Raw genomic sequence first — 17,740 nt, forward strand, 5'->3', positions numbered from 1 at the left:
CCGTTGCCACGTTACACCTGAGAACTTTATAACCTCATCAGCCCTCCCCCTTGGTTCATTTGCCTTCTCTGGGAATCCAGTCAGTTACCCTTAATGACCAGCAGCTATCCTGCCTACATGCTACGTGCCCGGCTCATGTCCATTTTTTCTTCTTGATTTCAACTATGATACCCTTAACCCCGATTTGTTCCTTGACCCACTCTGCTCTCATCTTGTCTCTTAAGGTTACACTTATCATTTTCATTTCCATCACTCACTGAGTCATTCTCAATTTAAGCTGAACCCTCTTTGTAAGCCTCCAGGTTTCTGCTCCGTAGGTAAGTACCGGCAAAATGCAGCTGTTACATACCTTCCTCTAGAGAGTTAGTGACAGATTACCATTCATGATTTGAGAATGCTTGCCAAATGTGATCCACCCCCATCCTTATATTTCTAGTTATCTCACTCTCATGGTTTGGTTCCGTGGTTATTACCTGTCCAAAGTAAGCATATTCCTTTACAACTTCCAGCGTCTCTCCACCTATAGCAAAGTGCTGTTTTCTGCCGAGACTGTTGCACATTACTTAGTTTTGTGCATACTAATTTTCAGACATACTTTTCTGCATCCGTGTCCAGTTCAGTAATCATGAGCTGTAATTCCTCCCCTGAGTTACTCATCAAGACAATGTCATCAGCAAATCATACATTATCAAAATACTCTCCATTAAATTTTATCCCTAAATCTTTCCAATCTAGGGTCCTCAAAACCTGTTAGCAGTGGAGAAATCATGTCTCCCTGCCTTACACTCTTCTTTATTGGTATTGTCACAGGGTCGTGACGTGGCCGAAGATAGGAGACTTTATGTTGGGATTTAACTGTTTATTTGGGCGAACCTGTGCCCGGTAAACGGAAAGTTCGATTACAGTAGCAGTCTTGTACAGATAGCAGTGAACAGAGCGTTGGCCGTCGATCAACTACTGACAACGGCGAAGTGCGTCGGCATTTATACTCTTGCCATCGAATGTTCTAGCGTTATCGCAGGCGGTGGCGTAGATTCAGAATAATCTGTACAGTTCGCACAGTGGGCGTGATCTTATCGAAATGATCTACTAAAGTCCGGAAGCTTCTCGAAAACTGCACGCGCGTTTTGCGCTGAGAATTGCGTAGTGTTTTGGGGCGATAACAAAACTTGAGAAATTGAACGTGGCTTTGCCCCCCTCTGAAAAAGGCATCGTCCCGATGCTTTAACTAAAGATGAAGGTACAACAATAATGCAAGAAAGTACAATGAATAAATTACAATACAATCATAATAAAAAAAACACTGTTTCAGTTTGTTAACGCGCATGAAACGGCTTGAGGAGCGCGACATGGACGACTTCAGGTCGCGATCGGCGTCGTTGAGCGTTCGTGATGTCGTCGGGGACAACCTCGTAATCAAGTGGGCCGAGACGCCGAACCACCCTGTACGGTCTGAAGTACCGTCGCAGAAGCTTTTCACTTAGTCCACGTCGGCGTACCGGTGTCCACACCCAAACATGTTCACCGGGCTGGTATTCCACGAAGCGTAGTCGAAGATTGTAACGGCGGCTGTTGGTCGTCTGTTGATTCTTAATACGGAGACGCGCGAGTTGTCGGGCTTCTTCGGCGCGTTGAATGTACTCACTCACGTCGAGGTTTTCTTCGTCGGTAACGTTGGGTAACATGGCATCGTGCGTCGTTGCCGGGCTCCTTCCATAGACCAATTTGTATGACGATATCTGCGTCGTCTCTTGCACCGCCGTGTTGTATGCGAAGCTCACGTACGGAAGAATGGCGTCCCATGTCTTGTGTTCGACATTGACGTACATTGCCAGCATGTCGGCGATCGTCTTGTTAAGCCGCTCGGTGAGGCCGTTGGTCTGTGGGCGGTAACGCTGCCATCCAGCGGTGGTTTGTCTGGCTGTATGCCAAAATCGCTTGAGTTAAGTCGGCAGTAAATGCAGTTCCTCTGTCGGTGATAAGGACCTCCGGGGCACCGTGACGTAGGACGATATTTTCGACAAAGAACTTAGCTACCTCGGATGCACTGCCTTTGGGAAGGGCTTTTTGTCTCGGCGTAGCGGGTGAAGTAGTCGGTAGCTACCACGATCCACTTGTTTCCGAAAGACGACGTCGGGAACGGCCCCAGCAGGTCCATACCAATCTGCTGCAAAGGTCGGCAAGGTGGTTCAATTGGCTGCAGAAGTCCCGCTGGCCTTGTCGGCGGTGTCTGGCGTCGCTGACAGTCCCGGCATGTCCTCACATAATGAGTGACGTCGGTGGTAAGACATGGCCAGTAGTACCGTTCTTGTATCCTCGCGAGCGTGCAAGAAACAGCGAGGTGCACTGCCATCGGATCGTCGTGCAGGGCCTGCAGAAGTTCTGGTAGCAGAGCTGAAGGCACCACAAGAAGGCACTTTGGCTCGGAGTGGTGAGAAGTTTTTCTTTTGGAGAAGACCGTTTCGCAGGAAGAACGACGCAAGTGCGCGCTTGAATACCTTCGGGACTTCGGCGGTCGTGCCTTCGAGGTATTCTATTAGGGCCTTAAGTTCCGGGTCGGCCCGCTGTCGTTCAGCGAAGTCGTCGGTAGTTATCGTTCCCAAGAAGTAGTCATCATCCGGGTCGTCGGGTGGTGGTTGGTCGTCGGCGCACGAGAGAGATAGTCGGCGTCGGAGTGTTTCTTGCCGGACTTGTAAATGACAGTAATGTCATATTCTTGAAGTCTCAGGCTCCATCGTGCGAGGCGACCTGAAGGGTCCTTCAAGGTGGCTAGCCAACACAAGGCGTTGTGGTCGCTCACAACTTTGAAGGGCCTGCCAGAGGTAGGGGCGAAATTTTGACGTAGCCCAGATGATGGCGAGGCACTTTTTTTCTGTTGTGGAATAATTGGCTTCTGCTTTGGATAGCGATCAGCTGGCGTAACTAATAACCCTTTCAAGTCCGTGAGCCCTCTGCACAAGAACGGCGCCAAGACCTACGCTGCTTACGTCAGTGTGTATATCTGTCTCGGTGAATTCCTCGAAATGGGCAAGTAACGGAGACATCTGTAGGCGATGTTTAAGCTCCTGGAAAGCGCGTACCTGCGGCGTTTTTCACTTGAACTCCACGTCGGCCTTGGTAAGGTTAGTGAGAGGATCGGCGATGCGGGCGAAGTTCTTCATGAACCGCCTATATTAAGCTCACAGGCCCAGAAATTGGCGCACCGCCTTCTTGTCAGTGGATGGCGGGAAGTCGGCGACGGCGGCTGTTTTCCGTGGATCGGGACGAACTCCAGACTTGCTAATAACGTGCCCCAGAAACGAGCTCCTCGTACGCAAATCTGCACTTTTCTGGCTTCAGTGTGAGTCCGGAAGTCTTGATGGCTTGAAGTACAGCTTCAAGGCGCCGAAGATGCTCGTCGAAACTCGAAGAAAACACGACGACGTCGTCCAAGTACACAAGGCAAGTCTGCCACTTCAATCCTGCCAGTACTGTATCTATAACGCGTTGAAAAGTTGCAGGCGCTGAGCAAAGGCCGAAGGGCATCACCTTAAACTCGAAGAGGCCGTCCGGTGTTATAAACGCCGTCTTCTCTCGGTCTCTTTCGTCGACTTCGATTTGCCAATAGCCAGTCTTGAGGTCCATTGACGAAAAGTACTTGGCATTATGGAGCCGATCAAGTGCGTCGTCTATTCGTGGGAGAGGATACACGCCCTTTCTTGTGATTTTGTTCAGGCGGCGATAATCGACGCAGAAACGTAGGGTCCCATCCTTTTTCTTCACTAACACCACGGGGGATGCCCATGGACTCTTGGACGGCTGGATAATGTCATCCCGCAGCATTTCATCAACTTGTCTCTTCATGGCCTCACGTTCTCGCGTCGAAACCCTGTACGGACTCTGACGGAGTGGTCTGGCATTTTCTTCGGTTATGATGCGATGTTTCGTGATTGGGGTCTGCCGAATTTTTGATGACGACGAAAAGCAATCTTCGTATTGCAGGATCAGGGCCTTGAGCTGTTCTTGCTTATGGTTCGGAAGTCTAGGATTGACATCGAAAGCTATGGGAGGGGCTTGGTTCTTCTGAGCAGGTTCCGCAGAATCGGCGAGGGTGAAAGCACTGGTGGATTCGACAATTTCTTCGATGTATGCGACCGTTGTTCCTTTGTTCACATGTTTGTACTCATTGCTGAAATTCGTGAGCACGATCGTTGCTTTTCCTCCCCGCAGCTCTGCAATTCCTCTTGCGACGCAAATATTTCGGGTGACCAACAAATGCTGACTGCCTTCAATGACGCCTTCCAAGTTAGGTGATTTAGAAGCGCCAACTGAAATAATGACGCTTGAGTGAGGCGGAACGGTGACTTGTTCTTCCAGCACATTCAAGGCATGGTTTCCTGACGGCGTGCGCGGCGGTAGTGCTTCTTCTGTGGATAACGTTATCGACTTGGTTTTAGGTTGATCACAGCACCATGAAGGCATAAGAAGTCCATGCCAAGGATGACATCTCTCGAGCAACGCTGTAGGACTACAAAGTCTGTAGGATAAATACGGCCGTTAATGGCGACTTTCACTGTGCAGATTCCTGCAGGCGTTACGAGATGACCTCCGGCTGTGCGGATTTCGGGACCTTCCCAAGCTGTCCTAACTTTCTTTGACTTCGCGGCGAACGACCCACTGATGACGGAGCAGTCGGCTCCAGTATCGACGAGAGCGGTCACACTGTGGCCGTCGATAAGACCGTCGAAGTCGCTAGTTCGCCGTCTCTCATTACAGTTAGGGCGTGGCGTCGGGTCACGGCTGCGTCGGCTTGTTCCACTGCTTCCATGTTGCGTCGTCAGGTCACCTTTGGTAAGTGAGGTTTCGCCGTCAGGGCTTTGCCTGGTTGGCGCTGTGTTCGGATAGCTCCGTCGCGGCGGCGGCGGCGGCGGAGGATCTTCGGTAGTTCGTTGCACAGCAACCGCACCTCCATCGGTTGCTGCCCTTAGTTTCCCGGATACGGGCTAAGAGACCAGCCCTGCATTGGGCCAGAGTACTGCCGGTAGTGCGGTGACGTACGGCGGCTGGGTGACGGCGAACGCGAAGGGCTTCGTGGTGTCCAATGAGTTCCTGTCAGATAGTCGGCGATGTCACGTGGTCATTCTCCTGGCTGTGGATGCGGTGCATTGACGGCGAAGCCACGCAGTCCCATCTGTACTGGCATTGGCGGTATGTGTGTCCGGCCTCGCCGCAGTGGTAGCAGACCTGGCGGTGGTCAGGGGTGCGCCAGATGTCAGTCTTCCTCGGCTCACTGCGCTGGGTCGCTGGCGAACGGTATGACGTCGGTGGGGGTAGTGGCGGCGGTGGCGGCGGTGGCGTCTGTCGACGGAAGTGCGATGGGGCGGCGTTTTGGCGTGGACGGGGAGAAAAATTGTGGCGCACTGCAGCGGCATAGCTCATAGCTTCCGGCTCGGGCAGCGGTGCTTGGGGAATTCGAAGCGATTGCCGAACTTCTTCTCGCACAATGTCGGCGATCGAATCCACTTGAGGCTACGCCGAAGGCAACAGCTTGCGCAGCTCTTCCCGCACGATCGCACGCAGGTCTTCGGAGTTACTGGCTTGAGCAGCAGCGAATTCTGGAGTCAGGCGACGACTATACTGTCTGGTGCGCATGTCCAGGGTCTTTTCGATAGTGGTCGCTTCGGCTACAAATTCTTGGACAGTGTTCGGTGGATTTCTCATCAGTCCCGCGAAGAGCTTCTGTTTGACCCCTCGCATGAGGAAACAAACTTTTTTCTCCTCAGGCATGTCTGGGTCAGCGTGACGGAATAGTCGGGTCATTTCTTCTGTGAAAATGGCAACATTTTCATTTAGTAGCTGAACCCGGGTCTCTAATAAAGCAGCGGCCCTCTCTTTGCGAGCGACGCTCGCGAACGTTTGCAGGAATGCGCCGCAGAAAACATCCCACGTTCGGAGCGTGGACTCTCGATTTTCGAGCCAGGTCCTTGCGGTGTCTTCTAAATAGAAGAACACATGATGGAGCTTTTCGTCGTGGTCCCAGTGGTTGAGGGCGGCCACATGGTCGTATGTTTCTAGCCAGGACTACGGGTCTTCGAACGATGACCCATGGAAAATTGGTGGTTCCCTGGGTTGATGCATGACCATCGTGGGCTGGGACGCTGCGGTTGTCATTGTCGCTGAAGTCGCGGTCATGGCCTTGGTCTACCGCGCCTTCTGTTGTAGAAGCCCGTACTCCGGTGGTAGCCCTTGCTGTTGGCGGCTTGTTTGCTGCTCTTGGTTGGCGCGGTGTCTTCTCCGCGACGTGGGCTGGGTTCACAGCTTGACGGGGACGTTCGGTACATGAACGAAGCAGCACTTCCACCAGATGTCACGGGGTCGTGACGTGGCCGAAGACAGGAAACTTTATGTTGGGATTTAACTGTTTATTTGGGCGAACCTGTGCCCGGTAAACGGAAAGTTCGATTACAGAAGCAGTCTTGCACAGATAGCAGTGAACGGAGCGTCGGCCGTCGATCAACTACTGACAAGCGGCGAAGTGCGTCGGCATTTATACTCTTGCCATCGAATGTTCTAGCGTTATCGCTGGCGGTGGCGTAGGTTCCAGAATAATCTGTACAGTTCGCACAGTGGGCGTGATCTTATCGAAATGATCTACTAAAGTCCGGAAGCTTCTCGAAAACTGCACGCACATTTTGCGCTGAGAATTGCGTAGTGTTTCGGGGCGATAACAAAACTTGAGAAATAGAACGTGGCAGTAATCTATCTTTTTCTTTATTGAGAACTATGGTGACTATGGATCCACTGTATATTTTTTCCAGTGTGCTTATGTAGGGTTCTTCGATAACCTAATTCCGTAGTGCCTGCATCACTGCTGATGCCTTGACAGAGTCAAACGTCTACTCGTAATCTACTTGTAATCGTATCTATAGAGGTTGGTTGTATTCTGCGCATTTCTCTATCACCTGATTGATAGCATGAATATGATCTATTGTGTAGCCTGTATAAAATCCTGCTTGGTCCTTTGGTTGATTGAACTTTGATGTCGCCTTAATTCTATTAGCTATTATTTTTGTAAATTGTTTGCAGAGAACAGACAGTAAGCTGACCAGCCTGTAATTTTTCAAATCCTTGACGTCTCTTTTCTGATGGATTAAGATAATTTTGGCGTTCTTCCAAGATTCTGGTACCCTTGCCGTCAAGATACACTTCGTATATAAGGTGGCCAATTTTTCTAACACAAATTCTCCGCTATCTTTCAAGAGGTCCGTTGTTACCTCATCCTCACCAGCGGCTTTGATTGATTGATTTGTGGGGTTTAACGTCCCAAAACCACCATTTGATTATGAGAGACGCCGTAGTGGAGGGCTCCGGAAATTTCGACCACCTGGGGTTCTTTAACGTGCACCCAAATCTGAGTACACGGGCCTACAACATTTCCGCCTCCATCGGAAATGCAGCCGCCGCAGCCGGGAATCGAACCCGCGACCTGCGGGTCAGCAGCCGAGTACCTTAGCCACTAGACCACCGCGGCGGGGCACCAGCGGCTTTGCCTCTGTGCATTCCTTCTAGGGCTTCCTTCACTTCCCCTGTCATTACTAGTAGGATGTCAAATTCCTCTCCGGGGTTGAAGCGGGCTTCAGTCTTTTGGAGCAGCTTTAAGAGCAGGAATAATATGGTTTTGGAGCAGCTTTGCAGCAGCGAAAGGGGCATTTTGGAGCAGCTCTGGAGTACCAAAAGGCGTATTTTGGAGCATCAAAATTTAGTTTAGGAGCAGATTTATTGGGTCGCACATTACTGTTAATTAAAATTTGTTTTTTCCTTGCTTTCTCATAAACACAAAAGAATTCAGTGGTTTTTACCAAGCATTCAATGCTGATCAAGTTACCAAACTTACCCCAAATTGATATATATATATATATATATATATATATATATATATTAAACCTTACAACATCAAAGCAGAAAGCACAGAAACTCAAAAAAAAAACATAAGCGGCACTCTGGACAGCTACTCACGCTGTATAAGCAGCACTCTGAACAGCTACTCAGACAAATGAAAACTTTTCATGTTAAAATGTTTCACTGTTCAAAATGTGAATAAAACTCCACATCCAACATGAAGAGCAACTCAAGACTTGACCTACTACATAACATAAGTTATCTTCATACTGAACCCAAAAGGTCTATAAAAATAAATGTAAATAAACTTATGTTCCAGTCATTGAAGTGCCACAGCTGACATCAGAACCACGACGAAATTCAGATGCGCTCGCCGCGCCATGGTTAGGCAATAAAGTAAAAATTCTTTATTACGATAGGAATTATATGGACACTCGACGGATTTTCACCGTCCCCGCCATGTTCCACGTAAAGTACAAGTTGTTAACATTCTCTGCGCATCGTACGTTCTACCCGAGCGTAAAATTGCGCAAGCTGAGATGATGAGCGCTGCTCAAGCAGAAGATAAACGAAGCGGCCGATCTCCGTTGCTTGGAAGGCGCAAGCGATAGCGTCCTGCCGCTTGTTAGACCTGCCGTCAAAAGCTCAAGCAGAGATAAAACACGCCACCCGTCTTGAACGAGCATTAAAAAAATATGCGAGAAAAAGGGGGGAACGGGTTGCTCGAGCAGCAGCGGTGAATTTTGATTCAAAAGGCTTCATACGGATAAGCTGGTGCTCGTTCTATCAGCAAGCATCAGCGCGCTATTCCTAAACCGTTCTACGTGGTGTGCTCTCAATGGGAAAGGATTGTGCAATAAGAGCATTTCTCCCTGGAGCAGCTGTACTTTTTCTCTTACACCAGCGTTTTGTAGATTGTCGCGATGTTGGATCCAAAAGAGTTAGCTGAAAGCATTCGTACTGTCACGGAGTCGTGAGGTTGACGAAGGCAGCAGTCGCTGTTTTCATGAGTGAACTTCATTTGTGCGAGCCTGTGCGCTGGAAACAAAATGTCACTCTACAAGCAATACAAGCTGTAGACTGATAGCAGCAAACGAGAGTGTAGGCCGTCCATAATTTGCCAAGCAGCAAAGTGTGTCGGCATTTATACATGTGCCATCGAAGATTTTAGCGTTATCGTTATAGGCTGCGTAAGTTCCAGAAAAATATCTTATGTACGCGTTGTTCGCGTAATCTCATTGGAAGGTTCTAAGATTATCTAGATTGTTCCCAGCCATTCAGGCGCGGTTTGCACAAGGCAGCGTTAGATGCGTAATGATGCGGTAGCAAAAATAGAAGGAAAGGAGCATGTGTGGAATTACTATTACAAATTCTTGCTATTGCAGTCATTACTTTGCTGATAAAACATTTTTTTTTTTTTTCAGTTTATATGGTTCGGCTAACAGCTTCACTGTTAAAACCCATATAAAGTCACATAATGGGGTATGTGCACAAACACCACCTTAACAAGAATAATGCATGAAGCGAAAAATGACGTGACCGAACTAATTTGATATAGACGCGGTTGCGTCCTTAGTGTAGCCCACGCGTGTTGCTCGGTTGATTACAAAACTTGACTAAATTTCGCGTTGCACACGCAAATTGCCGTTTAGACGCAGCAGGTTAGATTGCCGCATAATGGCGATATAGTGCAGCACTTCCACCCCTGCCTCTAGACTATTATTGTTTCTCGCGCTATCATCCTGGTTGTTTTGGCTTCTGTACAGCTAGCTGTCTGTAGGCCTTCTCCGCCAACTCGACTATCCTATTCATATTGGTTATGACATAGCCTTCCTTGTTCCTCAATGCATACATCCGATTTTTGCCTATGCACAAGTCAGCCTTTGCAGCTTTTAGGCTTCTGCCGCTTTTTACAGCCTGCTCAATTCTTTTCGTGTTATACCTCCTGATGTCGGCTACCTTACGCCTATTGATAAACTTCGAACGCTCCACTAACTCTATTTTGTCGGTTGCATTTGAGGCTTTCATGGTTTGTCGTCTCTTAATATTTTTTGTCTCCTGCGATAGCCTGCCAGTTATCTGTCTAGTGACAATACCTCAACTTCCATTGCACACGCTTTGATGATACTAGCAAGATTATCGTTCCACTTGTCAATGCTAACGTTGGTTTTCTCGTTTAGTGCCTCGAATCTATTCTGAAGCAAAACTGAATTCCTGTATTTTCCCTCTCACTGCCAGTTCATTAATTGGCAGCTTGCATATCAATCTTTGTCTTTGCTTTTTTAAAATCTAGGTGAATACAAGCTCTTACCATTCTATGGTCCCTGCATCGGATCTTGCCAACTACTTCTACATCTTGTACAATGCCTTGGTGAGCACACAGAATAAAGTCTATGAAGTCTATTTGATCTTTAAATTCGCCATTAGGATTTCACCACATCCACTTACGGTTAGCCTGTTTTCTGAAAAAGGTATTCATATGGCGTAAATTATTACATTCTGCAAATTCTATTATTAACTCCCCTCTGGCATTTCTAGAGCCGATGCCATATTCCCCCACTGCATGGTCTCTGGCCTGCTTCTTGCCTACTTTGGCATTAAAGTCACCCATCAGAATAGAATACTGTGTCTTTACTTTATTAATGGCTGACTCTACATCTTCGTAGAAGCGTTCAACCAAATGATTATCATGGCTTGATGTAGGCACATAGGCCTGCACCATCTTCATCTTGTACCTTTTATTAAACTTAATTATAATACCTGCCCTCTCTCGCTGATGCTATAGCATCCGTCTATGTTGCCAGCGATATTCTTGTGTATAAGAAACCTCATCGCTAGTTCTTTTCTGTACACTAATCCATGGTAGCATAGGACATGTCTGTTCTTCAGCACTGAATAAGCCTCAAGTGTCCTCCTACCTTTGCTGAGTCCTATTGGATACCATTTAACACCCTCTAATTCCTCAAATACCCCAGCTAGACTAGCCTCACTAGATAGCACTCTAGTGTTGAAGGTAGCCATGTTCAGATTCCAATGGCGGCCTGTCCGTACCCAGGGATTCTTGGCACCCTTCGCTGTGTCGCAGGTCTGACCGCCGCTTTGGACAGTTGCAGCCTTTTGGGACTGAGGGTCAAGGATTCATTGCTTCTTTTTGTTTTTTAACGAGTCCTTCAACAAGCATTTTACGTAAATATATGATTGGAAATGGTCCAGCATCTGCATTCGTATAGAATTTTGTCATGGCAAGCTAGGCTGCTGCGCTATCTGTAAGTATGGGGTTCTGTTGCACTTTCTTAGCCCTGCAGAATACAACCTGACTGCTCATCAGCTCTCAACTTCACCCGACTCATAGCTCCCCTGGCCTTCTTTTGTTAACTATTTTGAAATCCATTTTCCTTGAAAACAAAAAAAAAAGAAAACACCCAGCGTGGTTGCAAACTTCTGACCTTACGAGCTTAGGCCAGCTCAGTGCTTTGGATGACTCTCTTTATTAAGCATTTATTTTCTTTTAACTTCTTCCTGTCTCGCTCAATTTTGACATTATTGGCTTTAGAGTAATCGAACTCCTGTTTTGTGACTAATCAGCTACTTCTATCTGATTCTTACGTTGAGCGTATACGTCACGAAGGTCGGAGTGCATGAAAATTAAATGTGAAAAGTTTCTAACAGTTAAAGACTAGACAGGCACTTCCTATTTTGTTTGTATCGTATTTTGTTGCCGTTTTGGGATAGTAATTATAAACTCTGGTAAATAGATATTGAAGTAGATAGTGGCCCTCAGCCGAGAGTCGTATACACATATTAGTAATTACATCTACGGTTAGCTTAATAACGTAAAATTGTAGATTAAAGGTAAGCAGCGAATTATTTCTAGTTTTAGAAAGCGGCAAAAGGCAAGAAACTTCGTACAAAAGCAATGACGTGTTTGCATCACTGACTACAAAGCGTCAGCTTGAATTGCTAGACCCCGACGAATCTCGGCACCATACTCATACAAAACAATAAGTCCATGCGATGCCTTATTAATTATTATAACTGTTATAACTGCAAGAATTGAGTGGAAAAGGGGTATTTTTAATTACCTGTAATACACAAAGTGCTCCATTTTTTCCATAGCCAGCTGTAGTGACAAGCTCTAGGTCTGCATCAGAGTTTTGAACAAACTCTTCAGAAAGAAATGCTGGTTCACCCATACATATTTTCCCACACGGTCCAATGTTAATCAAGCTGTCACAGACCTGCAACAGCCAGAAAGCATTATCAGCCTTAATACAGAAATCTTAATTTAATCTTAATACAGACGAGATCACTCTCAAAATCCACTAAATGCTACAGCAGGGGCTGACTACCATAAGGTCACCAGAGTAGGCTAACACGAGATCACTCTCAAAATCCACTAAATGCTACAGCATGGGCTGACTACCATAAGGTCACCAGAGTAGGCTAACACTAGTAAAATACTTGTTTTAAAGGGACACAGCAGTGAAACACTAAATCAATTCAGAGAGATAAATCATATCTGATAAATCTATTGTCAAGTTTGCCTTCATAAGTCCATTACTGGAAAAGAAAATGAAGGTGATTTGCATAACTGAATTTCACACCAGAACGTCAGCATTCCCCCTCCATTTTTTTTTTTTCATTTTACGAACATCAATAAAATTTCATGAAAGTTGCTAGCATATTAATAGAATAGTAGGGCAAATCAACCATAAAAGTGATTGTATAATTGCATTACGAAAAAATAATGCGCACTTTCCTGATCACAACTGAATAGTGGCGAGGACACAGGTGGTACGGCGGCACTACTTATAATTAAATTCTTTTAACATTTTCTCACGGCAAGTGTCACTTTGAGGCAAGAGCAGTGCTTTCGGTATCGTGAGGGGGCAACTTACTGATACAAGAAAAAAAGTTATCTGGCTTCTACATGTCCCTTGAAGAGTGTTTTTGGGGGTCAATCAAAAGAGACAGTACATACATAGAAGATGCACATACCTCAAAAGTGTATGATGTCAGTTGCTTCGTTGCCATGGTTTCACTTCCGTACACTTCCAGTTCATCCGGATCAATGAGTGCAACATCGGAAGCTAATAAATAAGAGCCAAGATTATTATTTCCTGCAAAATCCTGTGAAGCTACAAATGAATCCTACCCATCCAGTCCCCAATGGCGTCCATCCTTTTCTTTTTGGAAGGAGGGTCATTGGCCTAATGCAAATAAAATAAGCATGGAAACTTAAAGTATAAACACAAACAAATATGCAACTCTTTGTTCTCATTCTGGGTTGTCAAAGAACAGCAGTTTCAATATTTGACCATAATCAGCTACATTCGCAATGCACGTCAAAAAACTAAAAGGTAAAATGTGCAATAAGAAATGGCCCTTACATCACTCTCAGTTTTTTCATCTCGTTTTGCAATGTCATCCACTTCAGCAGCCTTCTCAGTATAATGAAGCAGTAAGGAATTCCCAAGCCGCGAACCAAGAAACAAATAGCCATCTTCACAAAGTGTCATCTGCGTTGCAAAAACAAACAAAAAAGTATGTAAACTTTTTTACATCATGAAAGGTTGAAAGAACTTGTGCACAGTAGGGCAACCAGAAAGCAGAGGTTGGAAACTCACACTTGTTGTGAGCACACTGGCAGCTGCCTTGTCAAAGTAGAAGTTTCTTACACTTCGCATGCCATCATTGAATAGTGTCAGTACGTAACTATAAGAAAACATATAAGCAGAATTATATAAAAAGTGTGCATGCGAACATTGTACCAGAAGCAAATGAAAGAAGCTTACAGTTCACCTCCTTTAAGTGAGAGAACGAGCCTGTCATAGCTCAGAAAACAAGCCTGAGCGCAGTCCAAAGAAATCTTCAATCCCTCTTGAGGCTCTGTTCATTATTTAGAGAAAAGAAGAATAATCTGAAAACCTTCAATCATTCTCTGAGCAATGGACTCGATACCATCTTCTTTTAATTAAGTCACTTACTCAGAGGGAATGCAGTACTGAAGTCTGTGAAAGAATTGAGTGAAACACCATAAGGTGGTACACTCTGGTTTAGGTAGAGCAAGGCGTCAACAGCCATGATCAACACACCACCTGCAAACACAGTGAAGATCAGAACTTCCAACAAATCTCACTTAATTAGTGCTATAGTGCATTACATTTGCTTTCATCAACTGACAAAAAAGGAAACAAAGAAAGAAGTGTATGTTTAATGGCTCATTTTCTTTGTCAGATAATGAGATCTAACAGACAATAATGCCAAAGAAAGTATAGGGAGATGTTATTAGAAATAATTGTAATGAAAATGTGTAGGAATGGTACAGCATCACACACTTTTTTCAAAAGTGGCAGTTATCTATTTGTCCACTTTTCTTTCTACCTGTTTCCATTACAATTACTTCTAATAACATCCCCTATACACGTTCCCAACACTGCCGTGACGTGCCCACAAGGAGTAAATGTTAAGGCCATCTTGAATTCTAGATACTAAAACCATAAGCCATCCAATCTTCTTTTTGTGAGTTTTTGCCACCATTTTGATTATCTGCTACTCTCACACCAGCATTCTCGCATGCTCATCTGTTAGAAGCTGCACTATAGCAGTTCATGTGCTGTCATGCACTGTGCCAATGTGGACCTACTAACTACTGTACTGCGAGATATCAAACTTTCTAGTGCTAGGTGCCATGTCGATTGCTGAAACATGCTGGACCTGCCATCAACGGCACTCAGTCTGCCTCTTGTCATCCTTGCCGAGTGCTTCAAGGCATGGAATGTATAGCAAGACTCGAAAAAGCACCACATATTGCCATTTCCCAAAAGTTAGCTTCGTTGCATCACAGCGATGTTACAGTTAAGCGTATGCAACGTACTGCAGTGAAGCACAGCAAGAATGGAAATAGGCAACACACACCCCCGGACATCAAGTGACACTACAAACATTGCAACTACCCTCAGAGCTACTGTGGATGCAGCTGAAGCGATTTAAGCTTTGTATGGATTTTGTGGTCTACAGGAAATTTGAAATATCGGACACATTTTCTTAAGCTGCAGAAGTACTAAGGCTTGACTTTACCAATGCAGTTAGCAGATACCGTGGTGCTCATAATCACACTGTGGTACCATATGTGTTTGCTTAGATGATTATGTTTACCAAGTGGTCTGGGTACAGCTAGCACTCGCAGGCAGTCGAAGGGAAGGTTTGTGTAAGACCAGATCACTGGGTGCACTCGCTGTTGTAAGTTCAATGAAAGAGCCAGGATACAGCATGTGTCCTGTCGGATGGCAATCCGCCTAAGAGAAACAAACAACTTTTACGTAAAAAGAAGAACGAACACTCCATCACACACCACAGCAAGATAATCAACTAGTATTTCAGTATCCATCTAGTATTTCAGTATCTATCTTTGCAGTGATAAGTTCACATTTTCGCATTCATGCCATTAACTCTTTATACAGTAGTATCTCAGTAAACGGAAATCTGTTAAATGGAACTACTACTGCTTAAACAGAACTATTACCTCTGCAATGCTTGGTTGTGGGCTTGTATTCTGCACTCATGTTCGCCTTTCAGTAAACGGAACTCCTGTTAAATAGATAATATTTTCTTGGTCCTTTCAGGTTCCATTTAATTGATATGGGGGGTTTAACGTCTCAAAACCACCATACGATTATGAGAGACGCCGTAGTGGAGGTCTCCGAAAATTTCTACCACCTGGGGTTCTTTAAGGTGTGCCTAAATCTGAGCACACGAACCTACAGCATTTTCGCCTCCATTGAAAATGCAGCCGCCGCAGCCAGGATTCGATCCTGCGACCTGCGGTTCAGCAGCCGAGTACGTTAGCCACTAGACCACCGCGGCGGGGCTTCAGGTTTCGTTTACCGAGAGTCTACTACATATAACAATGATTGCTTTCCTGACACTATGTCCTGCTGCTGAGTTCATGCTTGTCATTATAAATTATTCTATACTCAGCCAACAAGCATTGCCCCATCAAGAGCTATTGTAGCACTTGTATTGTAACAATTTACAATACAGCGAGAAGTTAATGAGATCAACCATGTTTTTTACTTAATAGGACCTATTCAAATTAGTCCTCTGCAACACACACACCATCAATAGATTGTAGCCTACCTCTTGTCAGGAAGGAGCGCAGGCACTTCTCCAAGCTGACCCAGATATCTTGCGCCAACACCATCTGTACCCACAGCCCATCCCTTGACAATTATAACGAAATTTTAAGGGGCACCACCTTTAGATTAACACCCTTTCTTCTCTTTTCCCTCTCCTCTTCTGTTTCCTAAATCTAGTAGCTGAAGAAACCAAGCTGACAGTGTTAATTGACGTTGGTGCAAGACAATGTTAGTGCAACATTAAATAACCTGGTGACAGTAAGCATTATAATAAATTTTAAATGACTGAGTGCATATTAACTGGCATTCAATTGGGGTACTAACAAAATTTACCCTCCAAATGACTGTGCCATGAAGACTTCAGCAAAATATAAATGACAATAAGTAACAATAATGAGGCTCAGCAATTTAGAATGTGTTATATGACAATGCCTAGAACCACTCAATAAGGGAGACATTGACAGTAGGCCCTGGAAAGCATCATGAATGTTAGGCTGTTAAAGCTAACAGAGTGGATTGCTTGAAAGTGACAGAAGAGAATATCATCGAACAATGCAGCCTTTTTTTTAATAGTTTGTCAAGATGAAGAAAAGAGGAAGAATAAAAAGTAAGAAGACCCTCTCCATAAGGGTGACTACGGCTTTGTCGACCTAGCAAAGGCACCATTAAAACACTTCAGACTAGTAACAATAAACACAGACAAAACGTGAAAGGCAAAAGCCAGAATAGTGTCCTTACATGTGACGGCTAGAATGGGAAAAATGAAAAGATGTACTGTGAGCAAAACACAATAAACAAGGGAAATATAAGTACCTTCCTTAGCACAGCAGGCATGAACTTACCCTGGCCATGTCCGTAGAGGTTCATACAAGATGAGCAATGTGGGCTCATAATAGCCATGCAGAAACTGCATGTCAATAATATTGTTCACCTTCTCCTCCAGTTCAGTAAGTGCTACTGGATACCAGTCCAACAAAAAAGGCTTGCTGGAATTCGTAAAAGAAAATGGAGAACACAGAGCTCTGCTTTCTTATCCACAAGTGAATTGCCATTGGCCCTGCACTCCTCTAAAGTCATGGAATACGCATGCATATATATATATATATATATATATATATATATATATATATATATATATATATATATATATATATATTCTCACATAAAATGGCAAGCACCTTCCTATGTAACATAGAAATATTGCAAACGAAGACAACAGATTAAGGAGACATTTGAACCGTAATCATGGTCCCCCTTCCCTTGATCTTTTATTAGGTCCGGGGGTTTTGCATGCTGAAACTGTGGTGCGATTATGAGCATGCCATAGTGGGGGACTCAGGATTAGTATTTAGCAAACTGTGGTTCTTTCACATGCATGCACCTATATTAAAGTGCATTGGCATCTTGAAATTTTTAACTAATAAAATGCAGTAAACTCTGTACACTAGTGCCATAGCCATAGTCACTGTAGCTGTTGATGTTCCCAAACTAATAAATGCCCAGCAGAAATGGGTAAGCCCCAACCAATTGTTTAAATAAAAGCAGGAATGATGTTTCAGCCTCGCTACAAAGGCCTTGTTTACAAATAAGAAAAGTTTTTCATAGACGTGGGTTATGAAGTCTGTTAAAAAAGTATCCAACCTTTTTTTTCTTTTTTGCAATCCCCTGATGGGTTTGAAACAAGCGCACTTGCATCAGCCGACCTTGAACCTCTGTGCACATGA

At 45.0% G+C, this 17,740-nt stretch overlaps 1 protein-coding gene across 7 annotated transcripts in view; it reads right to left on the reverse strand.

Annotated features, from left to right (window-relative positions):
• The window catches only part of Cpsf160 (cleavage and polyadenylation specificity factor subunit 1), a 129,087-nt gene that overhangs the window by 95,849 nt on the left and 15,498 nt on the right, over nt 1–17,740 (reverse strand). For 6 of the 7 annotated variants that reach the window (XR_012886975.1, XM_037427734.2, XM_037427735.2 and 3 more), the window contains exons 6-14: nt 16,859–17,002; nt 15,037–15,176; nt 13,866–13,976; nt 13,674–13,767; nt 13,506–13,593; nt 13,269–13,397; nt 13,034–13,088; nt 12,877–12,968; nt 11,961–12,116 (exon numbers count right to left, since the gene is read on the reverse strand). Coding sequence is in view for 6 of the 7 variants with exons in the window: in XM_037427734.2 (XP_037283631.1) it covers nt 11,961–12,116; nt 12,877–12,968; nt 13,034–13,088; nt 13,269–13,397; nt 13,506–13,593; nt 13,674–13,767; nt 13,866–13,976; nt 15,037–15,176; nt 16,859–17,002 (1,009 nt within the window). In the remaining variant the exon portion in view is untranslated. The other variant, XM_037427737.2, reaches the window with a different exon arrangement.

The sequence above is a fragment of the Rhipicephalus microplus genome, chromosome X (assembly GCF_043290135.1).
Source record: "Rhipicephalus microplus isolate Deutch F79 chromosome X, USDA_Rmic, whole genome shotgun sequence".
NCBI lineage: Eukaryota > Metazoa > Arthropoda > Arachnida > Ixodida > Ixodidae > Rhipicephalus > Rhipicephalus microplus.